Consider the following 17,719-nt stretch of genomic DNA (forward strand, 5'->3'; position numbering starts at 1 on the left):
AACTTGATGCAGCAGCATGCCTCCCCTGGTCCCCTCTCTGCTGCTGGTGTTCTCCCTCACTGATCAGTCCATCCAGAGGTCAGCAGCATCCTCACACTTATACATGACATATTACCCAGAACCAATTAGAGTGAAACACAGCAGACTTTCAGTCAATCTGTAACTACTGTACGTGTGTGTGTCTGCATCTGTGTGTGTGTCTGTGTCTATGTGCATATTGTGTCTGCATTGCTACACTGTAAAGCCCCCTTTTGTTCATTGATCAATCAGCTAATTACTGTTAGACACCAATCAATAGACTGTACACACAAACCCAAAGCTGTATGGATGTTGAGAACGGCCTCTTTCCCTGCTCAGTTAAAATAAAATGGTTATATCTAGAGCACAGTTTCAGTGGCCCAGCTCAACACATTGCAGTTTAACAAAGCACATGCAAACGGATAAAGCTCAAATAAATCCAGAAATAATCTCCAACACACCTCTGTCATCATAGTAAACCTCTTATTGACTGTTTGTATTAGAAATAAGTGTCGTTCTTTATGACTGTGCTTGAATACGAGAACACACTAGTGCTCTGGCAGACGGGGTAACATCATGGAGGCAGGGTTGGGGATAGTGGGGGTGTGGCAGCTCATTAAGAGTTAATGTGCTAATGTGTTGTTAATGTTACACCTACACCTGAGTGACAGCTGCTGGCTCTTCCCACCTCTCACCACCCTGCAGGACCAGCCATGTTGGACCCACAACTCAGCTAGCCTTGACCTCTGACCTCTACTTACCTTCTATCCTTCAGCTCCTCTGAAGAGTACCTGAGGAGTTTTTGTGACTTTGGCTGAACAGTGACAGTGATGTACCAAGCGGTCAAGCCATGACAAATAATACTGCCAAGCACAGCATTATAGCATGATGTCAGGATTTACTCCAGGGGAATTTGTTTTTTACAATCTGGACCTTATTAAAATACGATCATTTACTCACCCAGATAACTTTGTCATTACAAGTCGTTAGTAGATGTTAGTACTAGGTCAACCTACAAACCCCGGATGTTGACACAGGACTTTAATATGCTCATTCAATTTTAATTTATAGTCTAATAACATCCAGGTATTTACATGAATCCACCTGCTCTATTACACAGTTCACAATGGTAACAGGGTCATGGGCTCATACATCCCATTTAGCTTCTGGACAAGCAGGTGAGGCTGGAGCGTGTTAAAAGCTGAACTAAAAAACTGCAAATAAAAAACTTGCATGGGCCTTTGGATCCTCGAGGTGCTTATTTTATCAGTCACACTTAATGTGACAGTTGACGGTCTTGTCATTATGCCTTCCTTTGGTCGAATGGTCAGTGTGCATGACTCTTACCCGGGAGACTAGGGTTCAAACCCTGCCCAGGCCCTTCTTCCTCCTGCCACACTTATAGCATCCTCAGTGCGCCGCCCTTGCCTATATGCAAATTGTAGGGGGTCCATGCAGGCGCGGCGCCAGGATTTCAATTTTGGACAGGCCAGAGTCATTTTGGATGGGCCACTACTTAGGAAAAAATAACACTAACATACATAGAGCTGGAAATTATTTCTGAATGACTCGTTCGTGTCTATATTGCCCTGAAAGCACACACCATTTCTGCTGAGACGAGCGCGGTGCGCCGCTCTCTCTCCCGTTAAAAGTTAATCTAGCTCACCCAGCGGACCTCTCTCTCTCCTCGTATCTCTCTCTCTCTGCTGTTACTTGTGTGTTTAACCAAATGCACGAAAAGCCAAATCAAATCAGAAATGCGTAGCCCACTTCTTTTTAACTCACAGACATTTATTTTCATAAAGTAGGCTAATAAAATATCTGGACATTTTGCCATCGTTAACATTGAGACAACAGGCTGCAGGTGTAAGAGACATACAGGCTGAAGATAGACAGCACGGTGTGTGTGTGTGTGTGTGTGTTTGTGTGTGTGTGTGTGTGTGTGTGTGTGTGTGTGTGTGTGTGTGTGTGTGTGTGTGTGTGTGTTGCAGAGTGGGTGGTTCAACTGGGAGTAGGCGTGTGTGCGTGCGTAAGTGTGTGTGCGTAAAGGTGGGCACTCACCGGTGACACAGATGAGAGAGAGAGAGAGAGAGAGAGAGAGAGAGAGAGAGAGAGAGTCAGGGTTGGGAGTAGCCGTAATTTTTGTTGACCGCTACTCATTCATTCATTAATCACCCTTTTTTCCTGTTTAATCCGCCAGTCTCATTTTTACGTTTATCCATCCTTGCTGCGCTGTGATAGCTCTGTGCTGTTTTGTTACAATAAATGCACCAAAAGCATTTTTGGATCTCAGCGTATGTTTATCATAATCTACTATAGCGCGTCACAAATCTACGTACCTGAGGACCCAACCTCATACTCTCAGCGGCTTTAAAGGTTTGTGTTTGGAAGCCGCAACAGCAGGAATGGAAGAAGAATTCGGCAAATCATCTTATCACGCAAAAAGGCACAACAAACAGGTTTTGCACAATGGTTTGCACAGATAAGTCTTAAAATATGTGCAACACCTTCTCATCACAATCCATGCCATCTACAGTACGTTATCAGCTGTTATTAAAACCCAACTCATCACAGGATCATGTTATTAGACCACCGCTAACATTACACAACAAACCGTTAACAATTAATCCACACTCAAACCGAAGCAACAATAATGTTAACTGTATTTAACAAGCTGTTATTACAAGGTTTACAACTGATATGACAGACTGGGCCGTGAGTGTGTGTGTAAAGAAGAGAGAGAGAAAAAGTAACTACGTAAAACTGTTAGCTACCGTAGCTCAGGCGTCGGTCTCCCGTCAGGTAAAAGCTGCCATTTATTCCTCAAATGAAGCTCATTACGTTGTTGAGGCTCTCCGGTACAGTTATCCATCACTGCTGTTGAATTAGCCGCTAAACAGCTGGAAGCTAAAATCAAGGGGGCGTCTGTTTGTTTACAATTCACGAAAGCAACGTGAACGTACGTGCCGCTCACACTCAGTAGAGTTACGCAATGAGGCAGCGGACAACGAGACGGCGAGTGGCTTCTACAGCCACTGCCTGGCCGGAGGTAAACTCAGTTGAGTCGCGTTTATTAGACTATGAAAATCACCAGAATGCTGACACATTTAAACCTGTGGTAAAGTTATCTGAAATAAAAAATATATAATTAAACCTTAGATTAACTAAAGTTATGTTCACCCTGTCATTTTGGATGGGCCAGTTGTACAAGTGGGTGGGCCCAGGCCCGTTAGGCCCACCCATAACGCCGCGCCTGGGTCCATGTAAGAAGCCACTTCAAGTTTAAGCATATCTACAATTAAGCATTTCATAACGACTGGTGTTAAAGGGCTAGTTAAAAATGTTGGCAAATTCATTCACCATGCTATAAAATAATTATGTAACATTACAACAAACGAAGCAATTACTCAGAATTACTTGCTTTTGAAATCAATGCGCAATGTAGTTCCAGTTACGGATTGGCCTTGAAAACAACTTTTGAAATGTTACATTATTATTTCATAGCGTGGTGAGTGTGCAGGTCACAACTTCTCCACAAGAGCGTTTTGGAGTTGTTGGATTGTGTATTTGATGAGGGACAGGGGACTACTGTTTCTACCGTTACCTGAGCAGCTCAGCTGGCTCCACGTCTCAGTAAAAACAATGACGGACGAGACTCTGTACTCATAGCAGTGCCATCTGTTGTGCAGAGGTCCTCCAGCTTGTCGCAAAATAACCTCACATTGGTCAGTTTTATGGAGGGCAGTGGCAGTCGATTGCCTCTTTGATGGAGCCGTTGGCAAACACCACCTCGCTTAGAACAGTACGGGGTCATCCCTATGTTCCCACAGCCCTATGTTCCCTCAGCCCTATGTTCCCTCATTTCTAACTTTTGTTGTCACTGAAAATTAGGCCCTATGTTCCCTCAGCCTTTCGGTCCCACCATTGGTTGGGTTTAGGCAATGAAGAAAGGAGTTGGTTAAGTTTAGTAAAAAGACCAGGTAGAGGCTAGACAGGCCAGATAGATAGAGTCCAGATAGGTAGAGAGAGTCCAGAGGGAACATAGGGCTGAGGGAACATAGGGCTGTGGGAACATAGGCACGCTTCTCAGACCATAAGAAATATGGTCAACCTCCGGTAATGTCGCCATGGTTTGGCGTGTGTTAGGAGTGTCTGTCCCTCAGCGTGGTTGGCATCTAGTCGAGCGTGCTAGCTTGTTAGCTCGGTAGCCGCGTAGAGGTGTGTTGTGTCCCACGTCTGTTCCAGCAGGTACGCTGACTTTCCATGACTACTGAGTAGGTAGTCTGTAACATTAAAAACTGAGGTAGGCTACACAGAGCACTGCACAGACACAATAAAACAAATAAAAACACATCACAGATGCAGCGCAGCACTCAAGCCCAGGTCAGTGCCACCGATGTCGACGTCACAGCAACTCTGATCTTTAAAACCACTCATGAGAGGCCTGTGGGTGATGTCCATCTTAAAGTCTACTAATCATGAAGTCACCCCATAAATTATAACATAGTTCTCCCTTATGATACATGGCAGGTAGGTTGTGAGATCAGCACTGATGGTGGTAACAGCGGAGACTAAGGCCCTGTTCAGGAAACTGTGGCATTAAAGCTGAAACAAGTTAAGACTGTGGGAGAGAGACGACCCCTGACTCATTAGTTTGTATGATTTGAGGTGAGCCAAGCTGTCGGGTTCTGCGAGAACGTGGAGGTGAGGCCGTTCCCCGATAAGACGGGGTGGATTGAATTTCAGCCGCCCGGCCTCTTTAATGACCCCTTTCCCTGGCCGACACTCAGCCCACCAACAACAACAGAGCCTGTGATCTGGAACGGCCCTCCTTTCACATTCCTTACAGACTCCGAGGCCTCACTGCCTTCAAAGAGCCTCCAATCTGTCGGACATCTGCAGCCTGTCTTACCTTGTCATTAGAGATAGACCACTCACTCGGCCCGCCACGGACACAGCTCACTCCCAACTTTGCCTCAGCCCTAGCTCGCTCTCAGGAGACCCTGTGTTTGCCCCCCCAGGGGATGGAAACCCCTCGATCATTACCTGTGTAGGGCGTATCGGGGTGGAGGGGAAGGTGGGAGTGTGTCTCCAGGGAGCCGTCAGACTCCTTTTGTTCCTGTGGGGAGAGGGAGCTGGAGGATGGTCAGACTGGTTTAACTGGTAACTGAGCTAAAGTCTGAGGCGGGCTGTGAGACAGCAGATAGGAAACTTTAACAAGTCCTGGTCCACGCACACTTGAATCTGACACCTGAGAAGAAACATACCAAGTTTCCTGGAGGACACCAGATACGTTCAAAGGAAAAGGATTTGAACAGAAACCAAAGAGACAGGGGACAGTTGAAACACTTTTTTCATTTCTCTTAGCTACTGATTGTGACTGTTTGGACTCAAACAACCAAACCTTATATTACTGATTGGTGATTTATCATTCACAATATTTATTTTAATGGAATAACTGAGATGTTGTAGCTGATCCAAATCCTGGGGACACGGTTACAAATTTCACTTCTTCACTTTTGTTGTAACACTAAAATTTATGGATCTTTTTTTTTATAATATTAAAGTTGTACTTTTACTATAAAGCTAGAGTATTATATTCATTCAATGCTATTGAGTTTTGTTTATAACACAAATAATTGAGTACATGCGTTATATATGTACACATATATAACGCAGAACCTACCTTGAGTCAAGATAGGAACAATTTATGCATTTTATCACTTATGATGAATGGAACAGGGAAACATATAAGAACATGGGATGTTGGCAAAATATCTTTGTAACTTTGTATTTTCTTATGTGAAAATGAGAAATTATTGTTGTCCTGTTTTGCAGAAATTCATAGTTTGTTCTATTTTGGACTAAAGATGTTGAAACTACTGTTGTGCCGTGGTTTATGGTGATATTTAGACCTTAAAAACACACATTAAGTTTGTGTTGTGGTAAAATATTGAAGGAGTCAAAGTTAACCTGAGGAATGAAATGAGACAAACTAAAGGTCACTATTGACTCAACCTAACAAACCCGAAGTAATTGAATGTGAGGCCTGGTTTCTGTATGACTGTCAGTCAGCTGACCTCAGACCTGCAAGATGTGAGTGGTACAAGACAAGCAAACATCATGTTGATGTTAATGTCGCTTTTACAACCCAAACATCGTGTTGATGTTAATGTTGCTTTTACAACCCAGAGGTCGCTGCACTGAAGCTCTACTGATGTTCCTCACTGACACAAATATCTGACAGATTAATGAATTGGTAATTAAGGTTGTTGGGTTTGTAGCTGCGAGGCTTCACCAAGAGCAGGTTGTAAAAGAGAGACAACTCAGGCATATCAATTAGTTTTTTCTGTCACAGTTAATTTTGTTACAATTCTGATACAATTAGCTGCTAGACTGTCAGTGTAGGCCTATAGTAAATATTTGCGAATGTTAATGGCAGCAGAAGTTTGCACCAGATTCAGATCATTTGACAGTATGGTGACACTCTGTGTCAAGTTCATCTCTGATAAAGTTGTCAATTTATAAAAACCCAGACAACATTACTTAGAAATAGAAATATATACTGTGTGTGTGTGTGTGTGTATATATATATGTATATGTATATGTATATGTATACTGAATAACGTGTAGAACGTGTAGAAAAATCCATCTATGCACACATCTGATATTTCGCATGTAAGATGTGACATCATCACATGAAAATATTTCATACAGTCCTATGCATGATTGTGCACATTGTGTTCACACAATAATAATTTCTCATCATGTATTTTCTAAGTCTTCATTCAGGCACGTGTGTTTTATAACTCAATCATAAAAGCATAGGTTTTTGGTTTTTTTTAAAAAGGGGAATGAGACATTTTATGTTGTTCATTCACTGTTAATTTCTTTGCATGAAAATCACGATACAATATGTGAAACATGTGAAATACACATTATACCGTCACTATCCTGTCAAAACCACCTGTCTGGGTAAATGGTGGTGTTTCTGTGTGGATTCAGAAAATTATCTCAACCAAATAATCCATTTAAAAACTGAGTCAACATTTCAAAACATATATCACCTATACATCAAAAATGTGTCACAACGTTTAAAACATGCTTCTCACAGGACTGAGACCATGGAAATGTGGCAGTAAGTTAATTTATCATACGTAAAATGGTGCTCCAACAGATGATTAATTCACATGGGATTAGTCAGTTGGCTGTTTATGTGTCATTCATGTCTGGCACAAATAAAAATCACAGAGCAGACACCTGTGATGAGGCATGTAGTCCTAAACAGATTGTTTTTTCTTTGTACAAAAGCTTTAGTCATAATGTTAGTTGGATAGTTGTTTTAAAAACCAGCTTGCACTAATTTGTATCAGTTAATAGTTTGTTAATGGCAGTGACACCTTCTAGCTCACATCAAATCCAAGCTGGATATCATCAACCCTCGAAACAGAGGCAGCTTTAACATGTAACCTGTTTTTGCTTTCATTTACTTTAAGGCAACACTAGTCCCATCTTCCTTTATTCTAACAAGTCAGTGCAGATGTTTTGTCATCAGTTGGCAGTTTCACACATCAACATTGTGGGCAGTCCTGTTAATTTTTAGTGTTACACTTATTATAACTTGGCCCTGATAAGCTACTGTACATACCTACGTCTAATTAGCTACCTACCTGAAGTGTAAACTCTCCTGTAATGCCCACAGTTTGACCATAAAAAACAAGCTGGTCATTCTCTGGTTCCACTGGTTCTATAACTCTCTAAACACTTCCTAGTCTGTGATATTGAACAAAAGGCAACACAGGTTTGAGATCCTTATTCATGGCACAATCATAATGCTTCAACAAACAAACAAACAAAACTCATTGAGGAAAGGGATTTCCATTCTCAAATCAAAGGTGGCAGGTTTCAGGGAGTAGTAGCAGTTTGTACAAAGTGTGGCCTTTTGAGGGCCTTTGATTTGCTGCTCATATGTACAATCAATGGCCCAGGGCCCAACACAGGTACTTGTTCAGGCAACTACGGGAGAGAACCAATGTCTCGTTGAGGGGAGATGTTCCCTATGGTCCTTGTCGGGGCACCCAGGTGAAGTTCCACCTTCCCTCTGTGTCTTTCCTGATGAAGGCTTGTCCCTGGGGGAAGCTGTGGGTCTTGACGCTGCTGGTCATGTTGAGAGACATGCTGAATGCCAAATCTGTCCGGCTGTGAGGCGTGACAGGAGTCTGAGATCCCGCCAACAGGCTGGATGGGCTGCAGCCTCCGACAGGAGTCCAATGCGGGTTTGAGACTGGAGTTGAAGACAAGATGGGAGAGAAATGGATTCCTCCTGGTGAGCTGAACTGAACTGTGTCCTGTGATGGTGTCTGGCTGTCTGTCAGTGGAGACCAGTACGCAGGGTGTTCCTGTGATGATGTCTGCACCTGACTGGAGGCAGCGATGGAGCAGATCTCTGTCGTGTCTGGTGGCTGGGTGAAGGGCAGGGTGTTGTTTCTCCTGATCACAGCTTCAGGAGCTTCATAATGTCCATTGAGGGCAGTGGCAGTGAAGTCAGAGCGTGGGCTCGGAGAGGCAATGCAGTTCTGAGCTGATTCAGCAGGACCTCCACCGTTTGCTTCACTGTACCTGTACTCGGGTTGGCATGTGGAGCTTTGGCAGTAGCTGTGAGCAGAAGAGGGCGGGGAGGTGGAAAGTGAAGGGCTGAGAGAGTTCAGAGTGTATCCAGAGGAAGAGACAGAGGTGACTGCTGTGTCATAGACTAAACCTCTGAGGCCGTATCCAGGGGAAGACAAAGAGTCGTTGGACGTATCAATGGTGTCTCGGTCCTTCAGCCCCAGCGTTCGCAGAACCCAGAGATCCAGGTTTTGTTCTGAGGATGCAGATGTGTCAGAGGACTCGGAGGAGAACTCAGGAGTTAGGTTCCTGCAGACTCTCTTGCTGACAGGCTGATGACCACAGTTCGGGAAAGATCTTTCATTGACATCCATCAGGTTTCTCTTCAGCTTCCTCCTCCCATCAGCAGTTAATTTCTATGGAAGGGGGAAGGAACAGAGTGAGGTCACCTTCATATTTTGATGGTTTTATATTTTCATTATAAGTTCATTCCAGATCTGGGAATTACTGCACAGGATGTGGTTTGTTTCTTTAAGTGTTAGATCGGGTTATATGATGTGAGGTACTTAAGTGTTTTTTTAGTGTGTCTACCTGCAGTAGACAGACTAGCTCTAAGTTTACAGGAGCAGGAGAAACGTCTTAGTGAAGAGCTGATGTGCACAGGGTCAGCAAAGATGTTTGTAAAAACAACTCCACTACGTGTACCTAGGGTGAGCTCTGTCTGATTTAAACAGCTGATCTGTGGAGTAATACAGTGTGCACTTTAAGTGCATTCATGTACTGTATATTAATACTGTAGTTCAATGGTTCCCAAACTATGGTCACAGGGAACAGAACCGGTTTAACCAATATATACTTTCTGTGGGTATTGTTATAGTAGTTAAAACACTTATTTCTGCTGACGTTGTCTCCAGCAGCTCATCACTCAGCTTCTGTACTGGTGCTCCACCTGCTTCTCTACCTGATTCAACCTAAACTGAGAGCTGATCCAACAAACCTTAATTAGTAAAATGACCAGGGCTAATGGAGATTATTTCAATAAATGGAGGTTTCTAAAAAGGAGGTGTCTAAATCCAATCCTCCCCTCCACTCCTCTCCTCTCCTCTCCTCTCCTCTCCTCTCCTCTCCTCTCCTCTCCTCTCCTCTCCTCTCCTCTCCTCTCCTCTCCTCTCCTCTCCTCTCATCTCCTCCAGTACATTTTGAACTGTCATTACCATTATCTGTTGCGCCTTGTAGTTTGGCCTTGGTGTCTCGCACTCTCTCTGTGTCTCTCTCTCTCCAGAGCTACATCCCTGTGCACCAACCACCGCCTCTACCGATCTTCAATCATTATATATTTTAAGTGTAATATTTTACAAGTGCGATGCTCATTTTTCAAATATTTTCAATAATTTGAAACTCTATGGAAAGCCGCCCTGAAATGGACATTTCACTGACAGTGATGTTCAGTTTCCTGCCTGGCACTGACCGACTTGTGAAAATGATTATTTACTGTAATTGTTACAGTTTGAAAAATAACCACGGTCATCAGAGTGATGACCCGAGTGAAAGATCTTGGTGTTTAGGAAGCAGTGAGGGTGAGAACAGTTAAAGGATGGGATAATGAACTGACTTTGGCCTTTTCCTCGAGGGTCCTCACGAATGAGGAGCTGAGGAACTCTCTGAGCTTGTTGTTCTCCTCCTGCAGCCGGGCCAGCTCCTCCTCTCTCTGCAGCAGAGTGTCCTGAAGCTGGAGACACGTTCACAACATCAGTCAAACACAGCAAGACTCCACAAACTTGAGCTCTGTTGTGCACGGATGCATGTGACATAAATGCATAATTTTTAAGTATGATGAAAGAAATACTGGATTTTATATTAAAACTGTTCTTTCAGAAACTATACAGTGCAAAAAAGAAAATTACACCTATTCTCACTGCGCTTAGTGAATGTTGCAGTAAAACAATAAAAGACAAACTTGGTTCCATGAAGACTGACATATTGTGCAGATGTTAGTACCTGTTTGTTTCTCTGGAGGTGAGGCGAGAGCTGCTGTGTCCACATCGGGGCAGCAGGAGGAGAGCTGCTAGAGACATACTCAGACTCTGAGAAACAAAGAGAAAGACCAATGTTACTTTTAAAATACAATCTCTGTCTACAGTGGTAACACAATTATCTGTGCAAAAGAAGCCTTCTGAGACACTGACATCTTGCAGGTTGAGTCAAAATTCACTGCCGTTTTTAATGCTGTGTTTAAGTAGGATATTAACCATGTATTAATATATATTGTCAAGTTTAAAACAATAGTATTGGTAGCTTCAAATATCCCAAATTAATCAGCCTCTGTCGCTCACCATGTCATCTTTGGCTGTTGCCATGAAAGGGTTTTGAATTGGGTGGTGCTGACAGATGGAAGTTCTTGTCAGATCATCAGATGACACTACAGTTTACATGCACTTAGTTAAAAGTACAAAAGTGTCACTGTCTATTGCCAGAGCGCTGTCACGTTCAGTACACTCTTTGACTTGGTTTATCCTGTTTCTTTTCGTTTTTTCGTTCTTTCGTTTCTTTTTTTTCTTTCTTTTCTTTTCTGATCTTCAAGAATCCACTAGCCATCAACAAGACCCTCCCCCCAAGGTCAGCTGCCTGTCTTCCCCACTCTGGACTTCTGTACCTCAAATTTTAAATACTGTACTGGAGGAAATCTATTTGATTGGTCTCCACTGGAAATCAGCAGCTGTGACCGTGAACGTGTTGTTCTTGATTTGTTTGAAGGCGGTCAACACACTAACAGGCACCAGCAGTACATGGGCCATCAGGGGAACTGCAGAACTCAAACTCAATTACAGTTACTCAATTAACTTTCGAGACAACTTAATGAATTGAATCCTCTGAGTCAGGAGAAAATGTTAAAAAATGAATCTCCATATAAACTTGTCCAAACGTTTCAGCCGCAGCAGAGAGAACAGAGACAGATCTCTCATGTGGAACCTGCCGCAGCACTCGGGCACCCAGAGTTCAAAGAGAGGCGAGACGCTCTCCAGCGTGATGAACGAGCTGCAGGCAGGAAGAGTCCCACTCTGCTGAACGTGGCATTTACACAGAGGTAGATATCATATTTTTTCAATATAGAGTAAAGCTCTGTCAGCCAATACACAGGCAGCTGCACTATGTTCTGACAGCCACTAAATGATTTACATAATATAAGACCACTGGAATAAAACTGTAAAGGTCTTCTATTATCTATTAACGTTACATTGTTATTAAGTCCAACTGGTTTCAGCCCAGGGTCAGCTGTTGTGGGTCTGCTGTAAACACCCTCTGATAATACAAACTGTTGCTGTGTCAGTGGGTCCAGTTGACCCCCTCTCTCCCCCCTGCATGACAAGCTCTGAATTCATTCTTTGTTAATGTTTTCAGCAATGTTGGAGGCCAGGTAATGTCATTTCTCTTTGGATAGTAAGTTGCTATCTGCATACAGTCTGTTTCTATGTGGATGAAATAAATCAGTACTTCTTAGAAAGAAACAAAACAGAATCCCTCTCCCTTTTGCTCCCCATTCAACTTAACCATAAAGCTTGTTTCGCTACAGTGTGATGCTCCCTACTGGTGGCACCAGTGTGCATTGTACTTACAAGTGTAGCTCTCAATGTTTAAATATTATCTTACATTCAATGGTGGAAAGCAACCAAGTACATTTACTGTAGTACAACTGCGCTTCTGGGCTACTTGCATTTTATGCCATATTTTACTGAATTTTATTAATTTACAGATCAATGTGCATACAACATATACGTACTTTACTAACAAAAACACTACCATCAATTAGTGGATAATATTATATTCAGTAGTTTAATTAACTCTTGGCTAATTAGCTCTAATAATGTTTATGTGATAACATAAGAACAGAACATCATTCTGCACAATGAGAACATTTAGCTTTGATACTGTGGATACATGTTGTTTCAAACTCTGTTAAACGGAGGACACTTTTACTTTTAACTTTCTGGCTCAGTTAGTTTTGCTGAAGATTAAATGAGCTGTTTGTGGGAGCTGGACTCACCCCACACACTCGACAGCTCGTGCCGCTTCTCTCCGAGGTCCCTGAGGTCACAGGGGTCACTGGGATCATGGGCCCAAATAGAGGCCAGTGTTTCCATGGAAACGTCAACAGTGTCAGGGCCAAGGGCAAAATCCTGGAGCCTGAGGTGGTGATGATGATGATGATGATGAAGAGGAGGAGGAGGAGGAGGAGGAGGAGGAGGAGAGGGATTCCCTACAGGGAGACAGAGAGTTTGTGTGTGAATGAAGGAAAGGGAGGGTGTGTGTGTGTGTGTGTGTGTGTGTGTGTGTGTGTGTGTGTGTGTGTGTGTGTGTGTGTGTGTGTGTGTGTGTGTGTGTGTGTGTGTGTGTGTGTGTGTGCGCATGCGCGCATCCATGCTCGGCAGTGCCAGCTGACTGTGTGTTGATATGGTGATGATCAACACTTCACTCACATTTTAAGATCCAGACAAAAAAAACTCCTCTCTCTGTCCAACTTTCAAGTTTGCAATCGACAAATCAACACATACATAACACAATATGATCAAAACTATGTGGACATCTAAACATTCCCTGCAGATGTGCCAGATGCTGAACCTGCTCCCATTCAGATACACTGGAGCATCAGTGTCTGAATCCCAGCTTGTGTTACAGCCTGAGGTCAGAGCTCTGTGCAGACAGGTCAAGTTCACACCAGAACTTAATTTTCCTCATAAACACTGAGATTATACAAAACAGTTTCTAAAATGTTAATACAATTTAATTCACACGGACTAAGAAGTCTGAACAAGCCCAGACCCACACTAAGTCATATTTGAGTGATTTACAGTCACTCAAATAAAATAATGGGTATTTTCAAATTATATTTTTAAATCAAAAATCATTAAAATAATAAACAAAAGGGAATTGAGAAGATGTTTGAATAAACATGATGATCAAATTAAATGGAAATAACAGCTTTCTGACTGCAGTCAATAGCACAGTCACATAATAGCTGCTGTGAAGGACATGGAGCACATGTTTCATTTGTTATTACTTAATCACCATTTCTAATAAGACATGTTCAAATTCAGACGTGAACTCACGTGAACTCAACGGAGAATTGGATTTTCGTGAGATCTTCCTACTCAGACTGCACGTGTTGCGCGTCAGAGCGCGCGGCAGACTCCCCAAGTGAGCGACAGCAAAGAGGACTAAAAAACACACACACACACACACACACACACACAAAAAAAAAAAAATGTTGAATGAACCAAGATTAGTGGAATAATGACAGGAGACGAAATATCCTGACTCAGTAAGGAGGAATCCGGTGTGAGACTCACCGCGGACTGACACGGAGAAAAACCTCCAGCAGCTTCAACTGCAGCTTTTTGACACCCAAACAGACAGGTGTGTGTGTGTGTGTGTGTGTGTGTGTGTGTGTGTGTGTGTGTGTGTGTGTGTGTGTGTGTGTGTGTGTGTGTGTGTGTGTGTGTGTGTGTGAGAGAGAGAGAGAGAGAGAGAGAGAGAGAGAGAGAGAGCGCTGTCCAATCAGCCAGCCGGTCGGAGTCGCTGAGCTTTGTTTCCTCTGCTTTCCTCTGCCTCAGTCCGTCAGGTGTGCGGACAGAAGCTGCAGGAACAACGACACTGCTGTGTTGGTTTTGATTGAAGTTCTCTGCCTGTCTTGTCTATGTACATATTTCGAAAATATTTTTGTTATGATTTTTCATAGGCTACAAAATGTTGTGATTCTATAATTAGGCTACATGTTGCATTTTTGTATGCAACAGCTGAAAAAATCTTTATGTTCATATACTATTTGCTCTTTCTAATGTCCATATTAATGCACTCTGAGACTCTATATTTATGTCAAAACAAATTTCTACAATATAATCGCTCATTTTCTCAGGGCTCATGATGGAGCACCAGTGTTATAGCTAACATCAGGTCACACATGACATTTCATATTGCTGAAATGACAGGCGAGCTCATTTAGTCAAATTTAAACTGTGCAGTAAGTTTACAGGTTAAAGTAAGAAACTTTCCAACATTAATGTCTATTCTTGACACAGTCTAATTAAAAGTCTACCTAAAGCATTTCAACTTGCTAAGCACAGACGGAGTAGGCTAAGGCAGGCAAGTGAGATGTGCAGTTGACATCAGGGTTAAGAAATGGTACACCCCTCTATAGTGGAATATGATAATGCTTCAAGTCCCCTGAACTGTTGTTTTTTACCACACATTACTCACATTTACAGGATTTATTTTTCTACAGTTCAGACAGGTTTCACTGAGATTTACCTGAGGAGAGCTGGGGGTAGGGTGGGGAGCGGTGTGTCAAAATGGTTATAATAAAGCCGGTTAAGCTGAGGGGCAGTGAAACTCAATGTGTGAGTTGATACTATACTGCTTTGTACACACACTCTCTCTTTCAAACACACACACACACACACACACGCGCACACACACACCTGATCCTCCTCCACTGAGTTAACCTATAATCTGACAGCAGGTCAGTTAAACTGCAGCAACAATTAGGATCTAATTCACAAACTGACATACCAACAAGGTGACGCATTAAGAGAGGAGAGGAGAGGAGAACAAGTCATTCCACACACAGATCCAAGGGGCTTTACATTAAAACAGATCAACAAAGAATAAAAAGAATATGTTTCAGGGGCTGTATGTGAAGAACAACTTCATCGAATTTCAGATTCTCCATATTTTACTGGGCCACAAACTGGTGGATCCTTCGAGGTATAAACTATCCTGACTCCTGACTGATTCATTGTAGTGTTGTGTCATTCCCGAATGTTGCGTTCAAAGGAATGAATTGTTTGAGTGAACGAATTGAATGGAATTCCTTCCTGACCTGATTCGTTCTTTTCTCAGTTCAGTTGAGCTCAGCAGCAAGCATGCAGGCTGACAGAGGAACTGCCATGTGGTCTGGTGGGAACTTTCATTGCAAGGGAACGGTACATGTTCAGTGATGCATTCACTGAATGTACTGTCACTTGGGGCTGAGGGCTCATGTTCACTGAACACATATCACTCAAAGTAGTGTTGTTTGTGAACGTGCCGCTGTGTCGCTCGCAAACGTCTCTTCAGTAGCTACATTCAGTGAACGTGCCATTCAGACCTATAGGCTCACGTTCACTGTATGGTACATTCACTGAACGTACTACAATCGACACAATGATATGTTCGCGAATGACAAATATGTTTGCGGAGGTGTCGTTTACTGAATGTAGTACTGAAAGTAGTGTTGTGCTGCAAACGTGTCATTTTGTTGTCGCAAACATCTGTGCCCTTAAACTAGTGTTGTGACGTTCACGAACGAACCGATTCTATTGAACGGCTCGTTAACATGAACGATGGGAACCGAGTCACAGCTGGGAACCGTTCTTTTTTTTTTTACATCTCGGTGTGTTCATAACAGTTAATTGAAGCTGCTCCATTGGCTACGTAAGTGGCGTGCAAACTCAGATATTAGTGGGATATCTAATTTTGTCTTAAAATCTCACGCCATTATTTCCAAGATAAAATGAGTTACCCCCAGGCTGGCTTCTTAAAACTTAATAAATATTTTTAAAAATCAGTCAAATGAGCCAGTTTTTTGAACGGCTCTTTGAAAGGAACGGCTCACTAAGATCCGGCTCCCCTCAAAGAGCCATAAATCCCATCTCTACCATAAACGTATCAGTACATTCAGTGAACATACTACACAGTGAATGTGAGTCAGAAACTGAATCGTGATCGGCTGGGAGTCAGACTCCCACCAACCACTGAACGGTTTGGTGAACGGATTTTTTGAACAAATCTTTTTAAGGAACTCATTTTAGTGATTCAGTACTCTCAAAAGTACTGCCACTAATTCAACCACCACTAATTCATTGCACGCCAGAAATGAAAGTATTGTGAGAAAACAACACTGACAGAGAGCCTGAGTATTACACTGTTAAGTGTAAGTGATTGTATCAGCTTAAAGTACAACTGCAAAAAGCATCCAGATATGTATTTTATATAGGTTCATGACAGGGCTTGAACCAAGTTCCCTACACCCACTGCTAACCCTGACTCCTGATAAAACCAAGTGCTTAAAACCTCAATGTTGTTAAATGTTACATGTTGTCAAGGTTGTCTAAACTGAGACAGAGCTAAACTTGCATTCATGCATAGAAACAATAAAGTACATAAAAATCATTTAAGAGTCAGAGTTGAGTTGACTTTTTAATCTATTCTCAGCAGTTACAATCAATCAGAGGTGAATATAAACACAATTCAATTCTTCAGGAGGCTTGATTCAGCTGTGGGCAACATAATAATTATAGGATCACAAACCAGACTCTGACCAGAGGTCAAAGGTCAGTTATGGTGCTGCCTTGACAGACTCTTGTATGTCCATGTTTGAGGCTCAGTCTAACGAGCAGTGTGTCCCAACGACCAGCTCGCAGCAGACGTTTCTCCACCTCCAGCTGAGGCAGAAATCTGTTTGCCTCCTCCACCACAGGGAAACTGGCCGACCATTAAATTTAACTTTTCCCATTAGCTTTTGTGGCCGGTTAAGTGCTCGTGGAGGGGGGTTAATCACCTCCGCCAGCAGGCCTGCTGCACATCAAATAGCAGCAGAATGAACACAGCCACAGTCATATGTAGAGTCTGCAGGGGAGGCCCAGTGAATGGGAGGCTGCTGGTTCAAATCCCCTTGCCTACATGGCTAATGTGCTGTGGAGACTAATAATGTGGAACCATCTAGAAAATACTCAAAGCCTTTGTCGTGTTTACCAAAGTTTCTGGGTCAAAACCGAAACCAGTAACAAAATAAACCAGCATCAAAATGAATAACTGTTATGAGGACAGTGTCGACAGTGTATAGACAAATATTAACAAGGCAGAAAAATAAATAATGTGTGTGTGTGTGCGTGTGTGTGTTTGGCAAACAGGGGGTGTATGTGGGTTTGTCTCTCAGCAGCTCGTCCTCTCAGCTCCCCTTTGATGTCTCCTGGTGACCTGCTGAGCTCTCATTTGTAGCTACTAGCTCAGGATGACTTTTGCCAATTAAACTGAGCCTCCAGGCTGCCATAGTTAACCA

General features: G+C 42.8%; 1 protein-coding gene across 1 annotated transcript; it reads right to left on the minus strand.

Moving 5' to 3' along the window:
* Positions 1-7,110: 7,110 nt before the first annotated feature.
* Positions 7,111-13,032, minus strand: LOC146976124 (geminin coiled-coil domain-containing protein 1-like). Its single transcript, XM_085794472.1, has 4 exons — positions 12,668-13,032; positions 10,624-10,709; positions 10,238-10,354; positions 7,111-9,041 (listed from the first exon to the last, which is right to left on the minus strand). The coding sequence occupies exons 1-4, from the start codon at positions 13,029-13,031 to the stop codon at positions 8,076-8,078; spliced, it is 1,533 nt and encodes a 510-aa protein (XP_085650598.1). The 5' UTR covers position 13,032; the 3' UTR covers positions 7,111-8,075.
* Between the last annotated feature and the right edge of the window lie 4,687 nt (positions 13,033-17,719).

This window comes from Trachurus japonicus, chromosome 13, assembly GCF_045865225.1.
Source record: "Trachurus japonicus isolate A0001 chromosome 13, Traja_1.0".
NCBI lineage: Eukaryota > Metazoa > Chordata > Actinopteri > Carangiformes > Carangidae > Trachurus > Trachurus japonicus.